Here is a 15,549-nt window from a genome sequence, read left to right as displayed (position 1 = left end):
CTCTCATCCCTTTTTTTTTTTTTTTTTTGCACATTTAGTCCCATCTTAGCATCACAGGTCACAGGTCCTCTTAGTTTATGTTAGGTGCTAAATGGGATTGCTGTCCATTCTCCCTGTTGCTAAACCTTGTTTACCTTCTTTTTTTAAGTTTTAAAAATGTATTTGTTTTTATTTATGAGAGAGAACATGTATGTGTGAGAAAGGCAGAGAAAAACACCTCCAACATAGTCTTACTATCCCTTTCCTCCAGCCCCTTACCTAGCCTATCAGGATCTTGAGCATGTAAAAGAACACGCTGTGTGTCAGGTTGACCTGACCAGGGATCAGAACCCATTGACCATGTGGCTTCCAGCACTGCCATTCAGTATGCTAAAGACTCACCACTGAAGCTGTGCCCATGCCTATCTTCTTGGCTCAGTTTGCTTTAGAGAAGTTTTCTCAGGAGTCTTCCAGGTTCTTCTAGGTGTAGATTTGATGTTGACCTTGACTTATCTCACCAATGTTTGCCAGGCATTCTCACCCATGTCTAGATGTCAGAAGGAATGTGATGTCATGGAGACTCAGCCCGGGCCCCTTGCTACACATTTTAGAACATCTATCCTATTTCACTGGCTTATTGCACAGCTAGGAATACAAAAAATTGCCTCTGCCTTTGAAGTTAACATTCAGTCAGTGAGAAAAGTCACACATTGTGCTGCAAGTGGATAATAACACAGGTAATAATCATTTATGTTTTTCAATAAGTAAAGGTTTATTTCTCAGTAAGTCCAAGGGTTAAGGGATTTATCAATCACCTGACATGATTCTGTGTACAACCAATGCTAAACTGTGTGATATTCATTTTTTTAAGTGCCATAGGGTATAGAAAAGAAAAGAAGGGAAGAAAGAAAGAGAAGAAGGAAAGAAAGAAGGAAGGAAAGAAAGAAAGAGAGAAAAGAAAGACTCTTCTTTTAAAAAAACACAATAATGATCATCACAATCATGTCAACTGGCACTTACTAAACATGCCTCACCTTACTTAAACTCTGCAACCCTGCAAAGTGCACCTAACATTCCCATTTTGCAAAAGTGAAAACTCAGACCCAGAGAGACTAAGCCTTGACAAAGTTCAAAGAGGTAGTGACAGAGCCAAGATTTAAAGCCATGCCTTCAGACCCTCCTGTACTAACCACCACACAAAGGGCACTCAGCACAGTGAAGAAGTACCCTCTAGCCAGGAAACCCCAGCTCTTTTTGATTGTACATTTTATTAATAGAGAATTTTAGCATGATCACTAACTAGAGAATGTACATGTATTTATGGGTTATATATAGATAATTTACTAATATAATAATACTAATTTATATGTATGCCAAAATAAACATTTTAAAATATGAGGTGAAAAGGGAAGAAAAACTAACATTCTTTTGTTTTTTGTTTTTTCTTTTGAAGAATTATTTTATTTAAAATATTTATTTATTTTAATTTGACCAGAGAGGGACAGAGTGAGAGAGAGAGAGAGAGAGAAGGAAAGAAATCAAACCGCCAAGTCTGCTACTCTAACCGTGGTCAGCCATGAGGGAGTCCAGCGTCCTTAACCAACACGCCACCTGCTGGCCCCTATTGTGTTTTAAACCTGAGTAGTTTTTTCTCATTCCGGAGGTTTAACCTAAGTCTTTGGTTTGATGTCTGTGGGTCCTTTTCTCTATTTGCAGGCAATTACTCTGCTCTAGTGTCATCACCAACTTGGGACTTTTATAGTCTTGATGTCCTTCTGCTGCCTCTTTGCACACTATCTTGTATCCTAATTTTGTTTGTTTGTTTGTTTGCTTATTGCCATAAGGTGTGTTGTGCTTGACAGAGAGAGGGTAAGTGAGAAATCCTCCCCAAGGGAGGATGGCCACACTGAAATCCCTTCTCCTCCATTCTCCTCCCAGGATTTTGGGCACACATGCACATGCACCTGGCATGATTTTCAAGCTGCCAGGTCTGGGACTTGAACTGCTGTTAGTCATGTAGAATTCTAGTGCCTTAACCATGATGCCACCTGCTGACTCCTCTTGTATCCTAATTATATGTTACTTTTCCTTTTCAAAAAACGTTTTTCTTTTAAAAATAATTATTTAATTTTATTAATTATTATTATTAATATTTTAATTTGCTGTAAGGCACGTGTGCTCACCAGAGAAGGACTGAGAGAAGGAAAGTGAAAAAGAAAGCTACCAGGTATAGGACTTGAACCTTGTTAGTTGTGTGGGAGTCCAGCACCCCAACCACCATGCTACCTGCTAACTCCCTCTTTTTCAAAAATTTAAAAATATCTTATAATAAGTTGACAATTTATAATGGCACATATTTGTGGGGTACAAAGTAATGTTATGATTTACTATTAAGATGCAGAATAATTAAATTGAACTAATTAATATCTACATCACCTCAGGACCAGGAGCTGGCATAATGGTTATGTCACTGGACTCCCACATAGTCGACTGTGGTTTGAGTCCCAGACTTGGTAGCTTAAAACTCATGCCAGGTATATGGGTGTATGTGCCCAAAATCCCAAGAGGAGAATGGAAGAGAAGGGATTGCAGTGTGACCATTTCCCCAAGGGATGATTTTTTACTTTTTGTCTCTCTCTGTCTCTCTGGCAAGCACGTGCTCCCCATAGCAAAACTCTCTTTAAAACACACACATACACACAAACCCCCATATGCATTGCTTCAAATATTTATCATCTTTTGTGGTGAGAACATTTGAAAGTTACTTTCTTAGCCATTTTCAAATGTACAAGACAATTATTAACTATATTCACCAAGTTGTGCAATAGATCTCAGAAAACAAAACACGTATTCTTCGTGCCTGTCGCCGTTTGTCATCCTTTTCCCATTCCTACCATGCCTCAGTCTCTGTGACTGCTCTGCCACCCTCTATTTCCACGCGTTTGATTGTTTAAATTCCGCAGAGAAGAGAATATGCAGTGTTTGTCTTTCTGCATCTGGTTTATTCATTTAGCATACTGTCTTCCAGTTTCATCCATATTGTAGCAAATGAGAGAATTTCCCTCTTTTTTAAGGCTGAATAGTATTCCATCGGGCATATCTATCAGTACCACATTCCTTACTCATATGTCAGTGGACCCTTAGGTCGCTTCCATAACCTAGCCGTTGTGAATAGTGTGCACTTCCCTTACCTTTCTTCTGTTGAGGGCAGGGGTCCTATTCTGTGTCATCGTGATTTCACGTGTGTGCAGAACAGTGTTCTGTATGTAGTTGTGTTCACTCGATATCAACCGAGCAACTGTATGAGTAATGGCGGCAGGGATGACTTGGGCCTTACACCATATACTTTCTCTGCTTATAGTGACAGTAACTGGACCCCACGTGAGGGGCACATGGTGGCAAGAGAGGGCAGGAAAACCGAGTGTGCCTCAATTCCATACACAACCACTCATATACTTATGGTTGTCTCACAGGATTTTTTTTTTTTTTGTTCCATACACAACCACTCATATGGTTGTCTCACAGGATTTTTTTTTTTTTTTTAGGTTTTTGCCATAGGACACGTGCACTTGCCAGAGAGGGGCAGAAAGAGACAGAGAGAGATAAAGTGACAAATCACTCTTAGAGGGGAGGGGATGGCCATGACACAATTCCCTCCTGGGATTTTGGGCATGCACAGACATGCACCTGGTGTGATTTTTGAAGTTACCAGATCTGAGACTCGAACTGTGGTCAGCCACGTGGGAGTCCAGTGCCCTAACCTTCATGCCACTTACTGGCCCCCACAGTATTTTTAACACTAAGTAAAGTGTTCATAAGTCATAAATGAAAAGAGGGTTTTGCATTTGTCCAAGAAAAATTAGTTCCTTGTCATTTATTCATTTATTTTATTTTCTTTTCTTTTATTTTTTTGGACAGATTTTCACTGTAGGGCGTGTGCGTTCGCCAGACAGACAGAGAGAGAGAGACGTAGAGACAGAAAGCGAGAAATCACCCCCCAGGGGGGATGGTCACGCCACAATCCCTTCTCCTCCATTCTCCTCTCGGGATCTTGGGCACGCACGCACACGTGCCTGGCATGAGTTTTAAGCCATCGAGTCCGGGACACGAACCGTAGTCGACTACGTGGGAGTCCAGCGACATAGCCATTACGCTAACTGCTGGTTCCCTATTCATTTATTTTTTAAATTATTATAAATGAAAAGAAAAAATAGCAAAATTTAACTTGTTAGTTAATTAACTTAGGCAAGGGAGGCTCTGAGCTTGGCGTAATATCAAATTATAGTAGTGGAAGGGAAGACGTGATTTTACATACATTGTCAATGTATATAAATCTGGCCATAAATCTTCAAGAGAGTTATTATTCCTTGTATTATAGATGGGGATGTTGAAACTCAGAAAGGATAAACAACATTCCCTTTTTCTTTCTTTCTTTCTTTCTTTCTTTCTTTCTTTCTTTCTTTCTTTTTTTTTTTTTTTCTGTAATTTGCTAGAGGACATGTTGCCTGAAAGAGAGAGAAAGCACTCCCCATGGGGGATGGCCATGCTGTAATCCCTACTCCTCCATTTCTCCAAACTGTTGGGATTTGGGGCACACACACATGCATGCCTGGTATGTTTTTCAAGTCACTGATCCAGGACTCTAACAGCATGCGGGACTCTAATCCCATGTGGGATCCAGCTGTCTTAATCACCATGCCACCACACCACCCTGGGGGATCCAGCTGCCTTAACCACCATGTCACTGTGCCATCATGGCTGGTCCATAATTTTCTTAATGTTACTTAGTAAATGGGAAATTCAGAGTATGAGCAAAGGTTTTTGTCACTCCAAGGTCTATGTGCTTTCATTGCGCTGCAGTCTCTTATGAGAACAGTTCTTAAAGGGCTTGGACTAATATGTTTGAGTAAGCAGTGCTGTGTAGATCCTGCAAGTGACCACACAAGCTTCTCCTTGACCTTTTCTGGGACTTTCCCTGTTGCCAGAAGGGTAGGGTGTGCCTATGATTGTGGCAACAGTGACGTGGAGACAACTTCAAGAAGTGAGGTTTCCTTTCCCTCTGAGCTTGTGTTCGTGTGTTTGGGACAGTGAGTGAGAATAGTAGCAAGCCGCTTCTCTCTTTCTTTCTCAGCAGCTCCATGACCAGCGGGATGTGAAGACAGGGAGGTGAGAAAGGCAGCGTGATGATCATTCTCATTACTGTGATATGCTAAGAGCTTATCGCCTTCTATCAAGGCCTTGGCGCAATCTCCCTTCGCCTCATAGACTTGTAAAATTCAGGGACTGACCGGAGGGTTTCAGTTTTCAGTTCTCAAAGTAAAAAGGTAGATGGAAGTAAGGAATAAATTAAACAAGCTAGTTTAGCAAGTAATCAGGCACAAGAGCTCAGCATTAATTCTCAAAAGGTTTAATATTTTATACCTGAAAATGTACATAGTGGCAGTAGCAGGGGACATAGATACCAATTAGAGATACAATGCCAATGTCAATGTGAGCATTATTTTATGATATGGAATGAATGCTGTTAAGTCATGGGAATTGCTCACAGGAAGGAAAGTATCAGCAAAAGTAAGTTTTGGTATCGGTGTTTGAAATCTTGTGACTCTCACCTTCTTAAACGAGAGACGGTAATGTCATTGTTTTTTAATGACCTTGCAGATTATCAAGGCTTGAACTCTCCCTTTGGCCTTTGATAGTTGTCAGGTGATTTGGGATGGCTTGCATATTTTTCTGGAGAGGGTTAGACCAAACTAGTGACAAACTAAATTCATAGCATAGCTCCATCTCTTATGACATCACAAAAGAATCACTTAAATACAGAAGTTTTTTTTTTTTTTTTAATAGTTTTCTAACCAACTAAGTTTTATTTGTTGCATATACCACCTAACATTTTTCAGGTAAAAAGATACTAAATGCGAATAAAGATATTACAAAATGAATTAGAGCCCAATAAAAATTAGCTTTGGGGAGGGAACACAATTCTACTCAATTAAGGAAAACATTTGTATAGACCATAGATTAGTTTATTTTTAACACCCATCTTGCCATGAATTCATAGGGAATAGGTTCCAGAAGCTCAGGCTCCTTTTCATTAGTTCTCACAAAGTGTGCTTCTCTGGGTGGAGCAGGCCGGTGCTTTAGTTGAACGCAGGTACCTTTCTCTTTGACTTCCTTCTTTTTCTGATCATTTTCCTTCACACGTTTTAGGAAGCTATCTCTGCTCTTAGAATGCTTAATATGCTCAATACGCACATTAACTCTCTTGGCAAGAATCTTGCCCTTAACTTGTTTGTTCACAACAATGCCAACAGCATGCTGGGTAACATTGTAGACTCTTCCAGTTTTGCCATGGTAACATTTGTGGGGCATCCCTTTTGAACAGTACCACTCCCTTGATGTCTACAATATCACCTTTCTTGTAGATTCACATGTACGTTGCCTAAGGAACCACTCCATGTTTTCCAAAAGGCCTAGAGAACATATATCGGGTGCCTCTCCTCTTTCCTATTGTTTGTCATTTTGGTTAATTACTGGAAAGTGGTGGTTCCAGCCAAAAGGAAGCTAAATACAGAAGTTTTTGAAGTCTGGGAATTTGCCAAAGTACTGGGCACAACGGTCCCTGGTACAGCATTAGATGTGCCTTAATGAGAAATCAGATATACAAGCCAAATTTACTCATCAATTTAGTCAAATAAACAACAGGATTTTTCTTCTAACTTACATGGAAATAGACTGATTCAATCAAACTGATAGTATTTGTTAGCTGTTTTGGTGATATGTTAACATTTCTCCATTATATTTAGCATTTTAAATATTGGAGGACTCATTCGCATTCTGACACATAGAAAAATCATAAATGAATCAAAAAAGAGAAGGACTTTTCACATATCATATTCCTTTACCAAAAGTATCCTGGGAATTTGAGCTTATGTCTGTGCAGCCTCAAACATATAAATAAAAATTGGGACCAGCAGTTGACGTAATGGCTGTGTCACTGGACTCCCATATAAGTGATCGTGGTTGGAGTCTCAGACTGGCAGCTTAAACTCATACCAGGTGCATGTGCATGCATGCCCAAGATCCTGAGAGGAGAATGTAGGAGAAAGGATTATGGCGTGGCCATCCCCCCTGGGGGGGTGGTTTCTTGCTTTCTTTCTATCTGTCTCTTTCTGCCTTTTTGGCAAGCACATGTGTTCTATAGCAAAAACCTCTCCCCCCCAAAAAAAATATATATATATACAGATTTCTCTTTGAGTGATGAGGTTAAAAGTAGTTTAAGGAACCAACAGTTAGCGTAATGGCTATGTTGCTGAACTCCCATGTAGCCAACTACGGTTCGAGTCCTGGGCCAGGTGGATTAAGTTCACGCCGGGCACATGTGTGTGTGTGCCCAAGATCCTGAGAGGAGAATGGAGCAGAAGGGATTGCGTCATGGCCATCCCCCCTGGGGGGTGATTTCTTGCTTTCTGTCTCTCTGTTTCTCTGTCTTTCTGGCGAGCGCACACCCCCTATAGCAAAAACTTCTCAAAAAAATAAAAGTAGTTTAAAATTTTTTATACTTTTATATATTTTCAAATTTTCTACAATAAAGATATAAATTTTTAACTGGTAAGAAATAATTTCAAGTGGTTAAAAAAAGGGACAGGTGTGACTTGGTGACTAGGAAAAACATTTTCAGCATTTGAAACAATCTGGCAAGGGCTTGGAAGCAAAAGACAGAAATCTGACTACATTCAAGGAGTTTTTCCAGATGGCAGCAAATAACTGCCAATGTTCGATTGTGCTATAATTATTATACACTATCTGTCATTTCAACAAGCTATTTTTTCCCAAGGCTAGTGGCGACAAAATGTTTCATGGAGATTACCCACCATTAGATTTGTGTCGAAATGAGAAAAATAGGATGGGAAGTCTTTCTTTTAGCAATGTCTAGATTATGAGGTCTGGTGGGAAAGGTGTGACTATGAACACAACCACACAGAGGATTTTGTTTATGCCTTTTGCAAGTGCATTTTTTTTATGACCCTACTTGAGAATTTAGGGAGGAGATTTGCCCTATTATCTATGAAGGGTTCACTGAGCAAACAGCATTGCTGAGGTCATGTTTAAAGTGCCTAATTGATCTGCTTTCAAGTGCAATTAAACATATCAGAGGCTCCATTTACCTCCAAACATCTGTGTTACAAACTCATATTAAGTCTAATCTTAGTGTTTACATTTGAAAGTTATGTAATTTTAGTTATTTCAGATGTATTGGACAACTCACATTTGTCACTACTTTTGACCGGTTATCCTTCTACAGCATCTAACCAGAGAACTAAATTTTGCTGTCTGAGTTATTGCTAATAGACGTACACAAACCACACCTCCTCAGCTGTGTCAGGTGAAACTGTAGATTAACGTGTAAACTTGCCATGGGCACCATAGTTGGAAAGTTGTGTAGAGCAGGTGACAGAGAGGTTAGCTTTCACTAAAGTCAATCTGGAAGGAGCTAAAGATAGCTATTAAATTCTGGAATGTGCGTGTGTGTGTATGTGTGGTATGGAGTGTGTGATGGTGTGCAGGGCAGGGTGCAAGGCAGATAATTCTTCACGTTCCAAGTAGCTAAATCTATGGATGGTAAATCAAGTCACATTTTTTACACCGTCACACGCTCAATAGGAAGAGCAGTCCAAAATCAGAATCGATTTGTTAAAACAAGTCAATTACTCTTGTTTTATGTTGTCTTAAAGGCATGTTAGAGATATTCATGAAGATGTAAGAGATAAATTTAAAACCCACATCAATTGCACTTCAAGTCAGCTGGAAACAGCAGTTTTAAGTCCCCGTGGTGTTCCTATGCATTGGCAGCCAAAGAAACAAAGTCTTAGTCAACACATTTCCATGTCCCCCTGAACACAAATAGCCTCGAAGCTTCAGAGGTTGTTCCTTTGAGATGCTTCCTCAGTGACATCACGGTGATTGCCACCTCCCTCAGACTACTTTAGGCCCTGCTCAGAGTCCAGGAGTCCAGACAGCCTGGGAGGCCGGCAGGAGCTGGAGCCAGAGTGGACAGTACAAAGAGAAACCTACCACACCGGGTGTGTCCTTGACCTTCTCCAGGTAACAGCAGGATTTTTATGCTTAGCATACTGTGTGCGTGTGCGCCTGTGTGTAAAAGCTGCAAATGAGAAAGGCATATTTATACTTCTTAATGACACAGGCAATGCTCATTTTGTACAGTGTATCTTAAGATGTTCTTTGATTTCTGTTTTCCTTTTCTTTCTCCTCAGAGTATGCACGTCTCCTTCCTTATTTTTACAAGGTGTTTTTTTTTTTTTTGTATCATAGAAGAAAGCCTGCCTACCATCTTCTCAAAGTCTTCCTTCAAAGAAGGCCGATGTCAAGCTTCCTGTATAGTTTATTCAAAGAGTTATCTTTTGGCTTTTAGTTCATTTATATGGCAATCTCTGTGGATCGCATGGTGTGAACTTGATTCCAGGGAATGTTTAAAATGAAGCTGAAATTTTGTGAGTTAATAGCAGAAAAAATAGAGATTTGCTGATCTGAATTGCTGCCTAACCTGCCTTCGTTCTTCCTAGAGGATATAAATGTGTGTGAAAACAAAGTTCATGCCTTAGAGTTAGCACATGTGTTGACTGAAGTAGATTATTCTCACCTTAATTTGTCATGTTTTATTCATTTAAAACATACAAAATGATAAATATGTAAGGTCACCATCAAAGTGCAAGAAATAGTAAGAGGTAAACCACAGGAAAGAAAGAAGTGTGATGAGTGCAGAGATGACTGAAAAAAACTGTGAGAAGTGTGTAAAGCACACATAATTTAAATAATAATTATAAAGCAACACCTGTATTACCTGGGTCAAGACATGCCACTCCCAGCACTCCCGAAGTCATTCCTGACCACCTCTCCCTTCTGCCCTTTGGTGCCAAGATGTAGAGATTATCTTATCCTTCCTTTTCTTAATAGTTTTACTATCTTATGTCTGCCTTCCTAAGTAATGTAAGTCCCCCCTCACACTTTTTTTTACTTCATATAGATAGAGTCACATTCTATGTTTCTGTTGCAAATTCTCCTTTTACCCAACAATTATAATTGTGAGAATCACTCATTGTGTATGTAGTTACAGTTCATATATATTTTTGCTGTATAATATTATAATACAACAACTCAGTATTCATTCTATCACTCGTGGACAGTTGAGTTGTTTCTTGTTTGCAGTTATTGTGAAAATGTTACTGTGACCATCCTCATATATGTAGCCTGGTGTAAATGTATTTGAATTATCTTGGGTAGAAGTGAAATTGATAGATAGTGGAGAGTAAGAATTTTCAAGCTTAATGGAAAAATGCCAAATTGTTTTCTGTGGTAGTTGAAATTTATGCTAAATTTGTAATATCAACCCATTCTTGTAATTACTTCCATGGAGTGACCTCAATTCTAGTAACTAACCCTAGTCTGCCAGTTCTGGCTCTGCCTCTGTCCCATTATGTGTCATTATATAAACAACTTAACCTCTCTCTAAAAGTCGGTTTCTCAACTGTAATCTTGGGGGAGATCAAAATCACCGTGACACTTGCCTGAACTGTACTGATAACATGAACAGAGTGTAAAACAGCTTTCAGCATCATTTTCTTTTTTTTTATGACTATATTCCTATTGGGCCACTATTTGTGATTCCTTTTATTTAAGATTTTAATCTCAATAAGTAGATTTGGTGGGACAGTTAACTCGCCATCCCTGAATTGGGTTGTTTTGATCATTATAAACAAGTTTCATACTTTCTGCATATCTCTGCATTTCTTGAGAAGTAAGCCAAATAAATGGGCATTTGGGCTAGGCTTAGGCTTCATTAAAAAGTGTAGAGAAGGCTGTTTTAATTCTCATTCATTTGCTTCCAGGCTTTTTGACTGGACTCATCACCTTCCTGTTTTCCTCTGGTTATGTATACATTATACACACACACACACACACGCCATATGGTACACTTGCACATGAGAAAGAAGGAAGTGAGAGAGGGAGGGGAAAATACAAAGCATACTACAAAGAGGCTTGTCATGCTCCAATCCTTATTTCCTCCAGTTCTTCATCCCATCAGGATCCTGGGGTATGTACACATGCCCAGTGTGTTTTTCAGGTTGCTGGGACTCGAACTCTGGTTGACCACATGGAATCTGGCTTTCTCTGAGCAGTGCTTAACTGGCACTATGGGCATGGCCATTGTGTGCATTATATAGTCTCTCTTCTTCCTTTATTCATTTTCATTCGCTTATGTTTTCCTACAATGCAGACGGCCAAAAGATGGATAACAATTAAAAGGAAGATGAAACATAAACCAGTAATAATCAGCCAAATTTTAACCAGGAGTCAAAGCCTACTGGTTGGTAGCATCACATCTGAGCCTCCATGTTTTGCTAACAATCATATAATATGACAAATGTGGGACCAGCTTAAATCTACACAATTAATAATGTTATCTATTGACCAGACAATAAATACAGTAATTAAAATGAATAATTTGGTCAGGTTAGATGGCTGAAAATACCACTGAGACAAAAAGTCGGCCAATAACCCTTTCAGCCCCTTGATTGTCTACCTTAGCAAACAAATGAAACATCCTTTCCCTCTAAAAATTTCCATTCCTTAGCATACTTTAGATATCTTACATATCTAAAGTAAGATATCTAATTATCTCAAATTATCTAAAATATAGAATTCTTTCATTTCATTTATATTGCCTAAACAGAGTGCCCATCATAGTACATCACTGAAGGTAAGAATATGGTTGGCTACAGAGATATCTTCTCAAAGTATCATTTCTTGCATACACGATTTGTACCCAGTATATGAAGATACCATTGTTGATCTTTGAAGTATTTACAATCCAGGCACATCCTGGACCTGACTAAAAATAGCTGGCACAAGCCCTTGTTGAAATAGAAGTACCCAGGAGGTTAACACTTGTTGTTTGGACGGTGTGCCTGCTATGTGAGGGACTTTTGGTTGATCCCAGTAGGCTCTGTGCCCAGGGCAGGGCTAGTAAGAGGCCATGCAGCTGTCGAAACTACCTCATGTAGGGTTAGAAGAAGACCTATGGCAGCACGAACCCTGAAAGATTGTGATATTCTACTTCCATGTATATTTCAAAGCAAGAATAATATCAAACCATCACATTTCTGTTTTGATACCCCTGTTCACTGTTACTCTAAGTTAGCTAAGTGAGCACATCCATACACATACGTATGGAAATTGGAGAAAAATGTAATATATATATATATATAAGAGGTTTTTGCTATAGGGCACTCATCAAAAAGACAGAGACAGAAAGTGAGAAATCACCCCACAAAGGGGATGGCCACACCTCAATCCCTTCTCTTCCAGTCTCCTCTCGGGATCTTGGGCACGCATGAACCCACACCCAGCGTGAGTTTAAGCCACTGGGTCTGTGATTTGAACCATGATTGACTACATGGGAGTCCAGTGACATAGCCATTATGCCAACTGCTGGTCCCAATAATAATTATTATTTTAAAAACATCAACAAAATTATCACAGGAAAAAACAACCCCCAATTGAATCATTACACATTATAGTCATGTACTAAAAATTCTCATTGCAACAATTGTTGTGTTAATAAAAATTATTGATTAAAAACAATTTGATCCTTATGACATCAGACAAAGAAGCTAGGCTTAGAGTTCTTCAGAGAAACAACCAATAGAATGTATGTGTGTGTATGTGTGTGTGTGTGTGTGTGTGTGTGTGTTGGCTCATGGGACTATGGAGGCTGGCAAGTCCAAAATCTACAGAGTAGGTCTGCAGGTGGGAGACTTAGAGAAGAGTTGTAGCTCTAATCCAAAGATGGCCTGGATGTCAGATGTCCAAGATCAAGGTGTCAGCAGTGTTGGCTTCTTCTGAGGCCTTTTTCCTTGGCTTGTAAATGGCCATCTTTTCCCTAAGTCTTCACATGCCTATTTATTTTTTAAGAGAGATTTTTCCTATAAGGCTCTTATACTTGCTAGAAAGACAGAGAGACAGAAAGCAAGAAATCGCCTCCCCAAGGGAAATGGCCACACCGCAATCCCTTCTCCTCCATTCTCCTCTTGGAATTTTGAGCATGCACACTCATGCACCCAGCATGAATTTTAAGCCATCACATGTGGGACTTGAACCACTGTTGTCCATGTGGGAGTCCAGCAACCTAACCATTATGTCATTTGCTGGCCCCTTCACATGTATCTTTATCCTCATCTCTTCTTATAAGGATGCCAGTCATATTGGCTGAGGACTCTTCCTAAGGAACTCATGTAAACTATTCTCGAAAGACTCTGCCTCCAAATACAGTCACATTCTGTGATGCTGAGGGTTAGGACTTCAACGTATGAATTTGTTGTGGTGGGGTAGGGGGGCACACAATGCAGCCTCTAATGCTCCTTTCCCACAGCATTTCTATTTGTTGACAGGAAAGAATGAACTTCATCGTAATGCTCATGAATCTCTCCGTATTTTCTTTGTTATCTCTGTTAGGGGTGAGGACAAGCCGGAGGTCTTTGGTGTGCTTTCAGAAGTCTGCGTGAAGTTCTCAGCAAGTCACTGATAATGGAGCGATCCACCCGGGAGCTGTGTCTCAACTTCACTGTGGTCCTGATTACAGTTATCCTTATGTGGCTCCTTGTGAGGTCCTATCAGTACTGAGAGACCATGGCACACTCCTGGGATTAATGAGACACTCCAGAGCTGCCTGCTGAATGCCTTGAGATCCCACTGCCGTCGTTATCAAGGGTGCTGCTCTTGGCACTCACAGCACCTCTGACCAGCACTCACCATGTCCGCCGCACCCCAGTGCTAGGATTGATTGTATGCTCTTTAAAGATGCTGCTCTCAAGGCCTGCCAAGTGTGTGTCAGTCAGCATTAGATTTATTCCCCAACTCCTGCTGCAAATGTGTTAGACAAGCCATAAGGTTAAAATTAAACCAGATTCACGAAGATGTATGTATCAAGCCCCTCATCTGTCTCACCACACAACCCTTCAACCCACACTGGCTGCAACCAAACACTAATTCAACCCTCCAGAAGGATTGTTAGAGGAAGTCTTTGTCAGCCTCTATAGCTATCATGTGAATAAAGTTAAGTCAACCACAAAAACAACTTAAAGAATTTATTTTAGCTGCTATGTGTGATACAGCATTTGACCCTTGGCTGGAATCGAAGTGACAAATGCTACGGTATTTCTAGCATTTGAGACAAGCCAAGAAGCTCCAACTGCTGAGGATTTGAAACCAAGTCAAGCGAGAGTGTCACATTTCAAATGATTCCATTGGTTCGATGGTCTTCAAACTTTCCCCCTAAACTAGTTTCAAGGGCAGAGGGAGAATAAATTCATTCTACTAGGAGCTCTGGAGTAGAGAAGTACCTGATAAAAAGCAGGTACTGCTTTTTTGAAGTCTTGTAGCTTTAGAATTGACAAGAAATATATATTCTACCCCACAATAGCTCTATGTTTGTCTTAACATAAATATTCAAATTATTTAGCCATAGTAAAACTAGAACATGAATAATGTCCCTAGGAGAAGGCTATTCCAGTATGGTTACTGTCATTATTCAAATAGAGCTAATCTTTCATAAACTATGGTTATAAATTGAGGAAAATAGAAAATATAAATGTACATATATGTTTATAAAAGAAATTTATAACATGGACGTTTCTTAAACATGTTGCTAGAAAATCCCATGTTAGACTAAGATGTTACTGTGTCAATTCTGAGGTCACCATGGAGAACAAACAGAAATGTTGTTAAAACTCGTTGTTCACAGCACCCTTTATTAAGGCATTTCTTGCTAAGTATTAATTCAACCCATCAGTGAGACATTGCCTACATACTGTTGTGGTTCTCAACTCTGGTTGCATTGGTAGAAAGTCAATGACTTTACAAACTACTGATGCTGTCCTGATTCCAGCATGTACAACATGTACAACAGGCACCATTTACCGAGTCTAGGATAGGTGAAACCCTTTCATACATTATGCCATTAGCAGACATGTGGACAGAGGATCAGAGACCTCAGTAACCAGATAAAAGTGGTGAAGCTAGGATGACAGAATATTATCTTATTTAATCTCTGTTGGGGACTGCATCATTTTTTATTAATAGGTCTCCAAACCATGTTATCATTTTAAATTCTACCCTCACGTTGTTTAGCATTCCAAAGTATCAGCCTAACTGGATAAGAGTAAGTGGTAATTCTGTGTAATTTCTCTTTGTCTATCATCACCTCCTTTCTTTCTTTCTTTTCTTTCTTTTTATCTTTTTTGCTATGGGTCATTTGCACTTGCCAGAGACAGAGGGAGATGGGGAAAGTGAGAAGGCATCCCACGGTTGAGGGGTGACTACCCTGCAATCTCTTGTTCTCTAATCTTCTCTCAGGAGTTTGGACACGCACATTGTGCCATTGAGAAAAACCACTGGGCTCAGTACTCCATGACTCCAACCAAGCAGCTGGCTCTGTGGGATTTAGCTGCCTTAACCTCCAAGACATCTGCCTGCCACAATCATCACCACTTTTCT

The 15,549-nt window shown here is 39.8% G+C and overlaps 1 protein-coding gene across 1 annotated transcript; it reads left to right on the top strand.

Annotated features, from left to right (window-relative positions):
• The first annotated feature begins 8,993 nt into the window (after window positions 1–8,993).
• Window positions 8,994–14,332, top strand: SLN (sarcolipin). The gene is made up of 2 exons (XM_006150953.3): window positions 8,994–9,081; window positions 13,510–14,332. Exon 2 carries the CDS (start codon window positions 13,582–13,584, stop codon window positions 13,675–13,677), a length of 96 nt encoding a protein of 31 aa, XP_006151015.1. The 5' UTR covers window positions 8,994–9,081; window positions 13,510–13,581; the 3' UTR covers window positions 13,678–14,332.
• Window positions 14,333–15,549: the final 1,217 nt, after the last annotated feature.

Source organism: Tupaia chinensis, unplaced genomic scaffold (genome assembly GCF_000334495.1).
Source record: "Tupaia chinensis unplaced genomic scaffold, TupChi_1.0 Scaffold000311_2, whole genome shotgun sequence".
In the NCBI taxonomy this organism is placed as follows: domain Eukaryota; kingdom Metazoa; phylum Chordata; class Mammalia; order Scandentia; family Tupaiidae; genus Tupaia; species Tupaia belangeri.
This window is presented reverse-complemented; position numbering and strand designations above follow the sequence as displayed.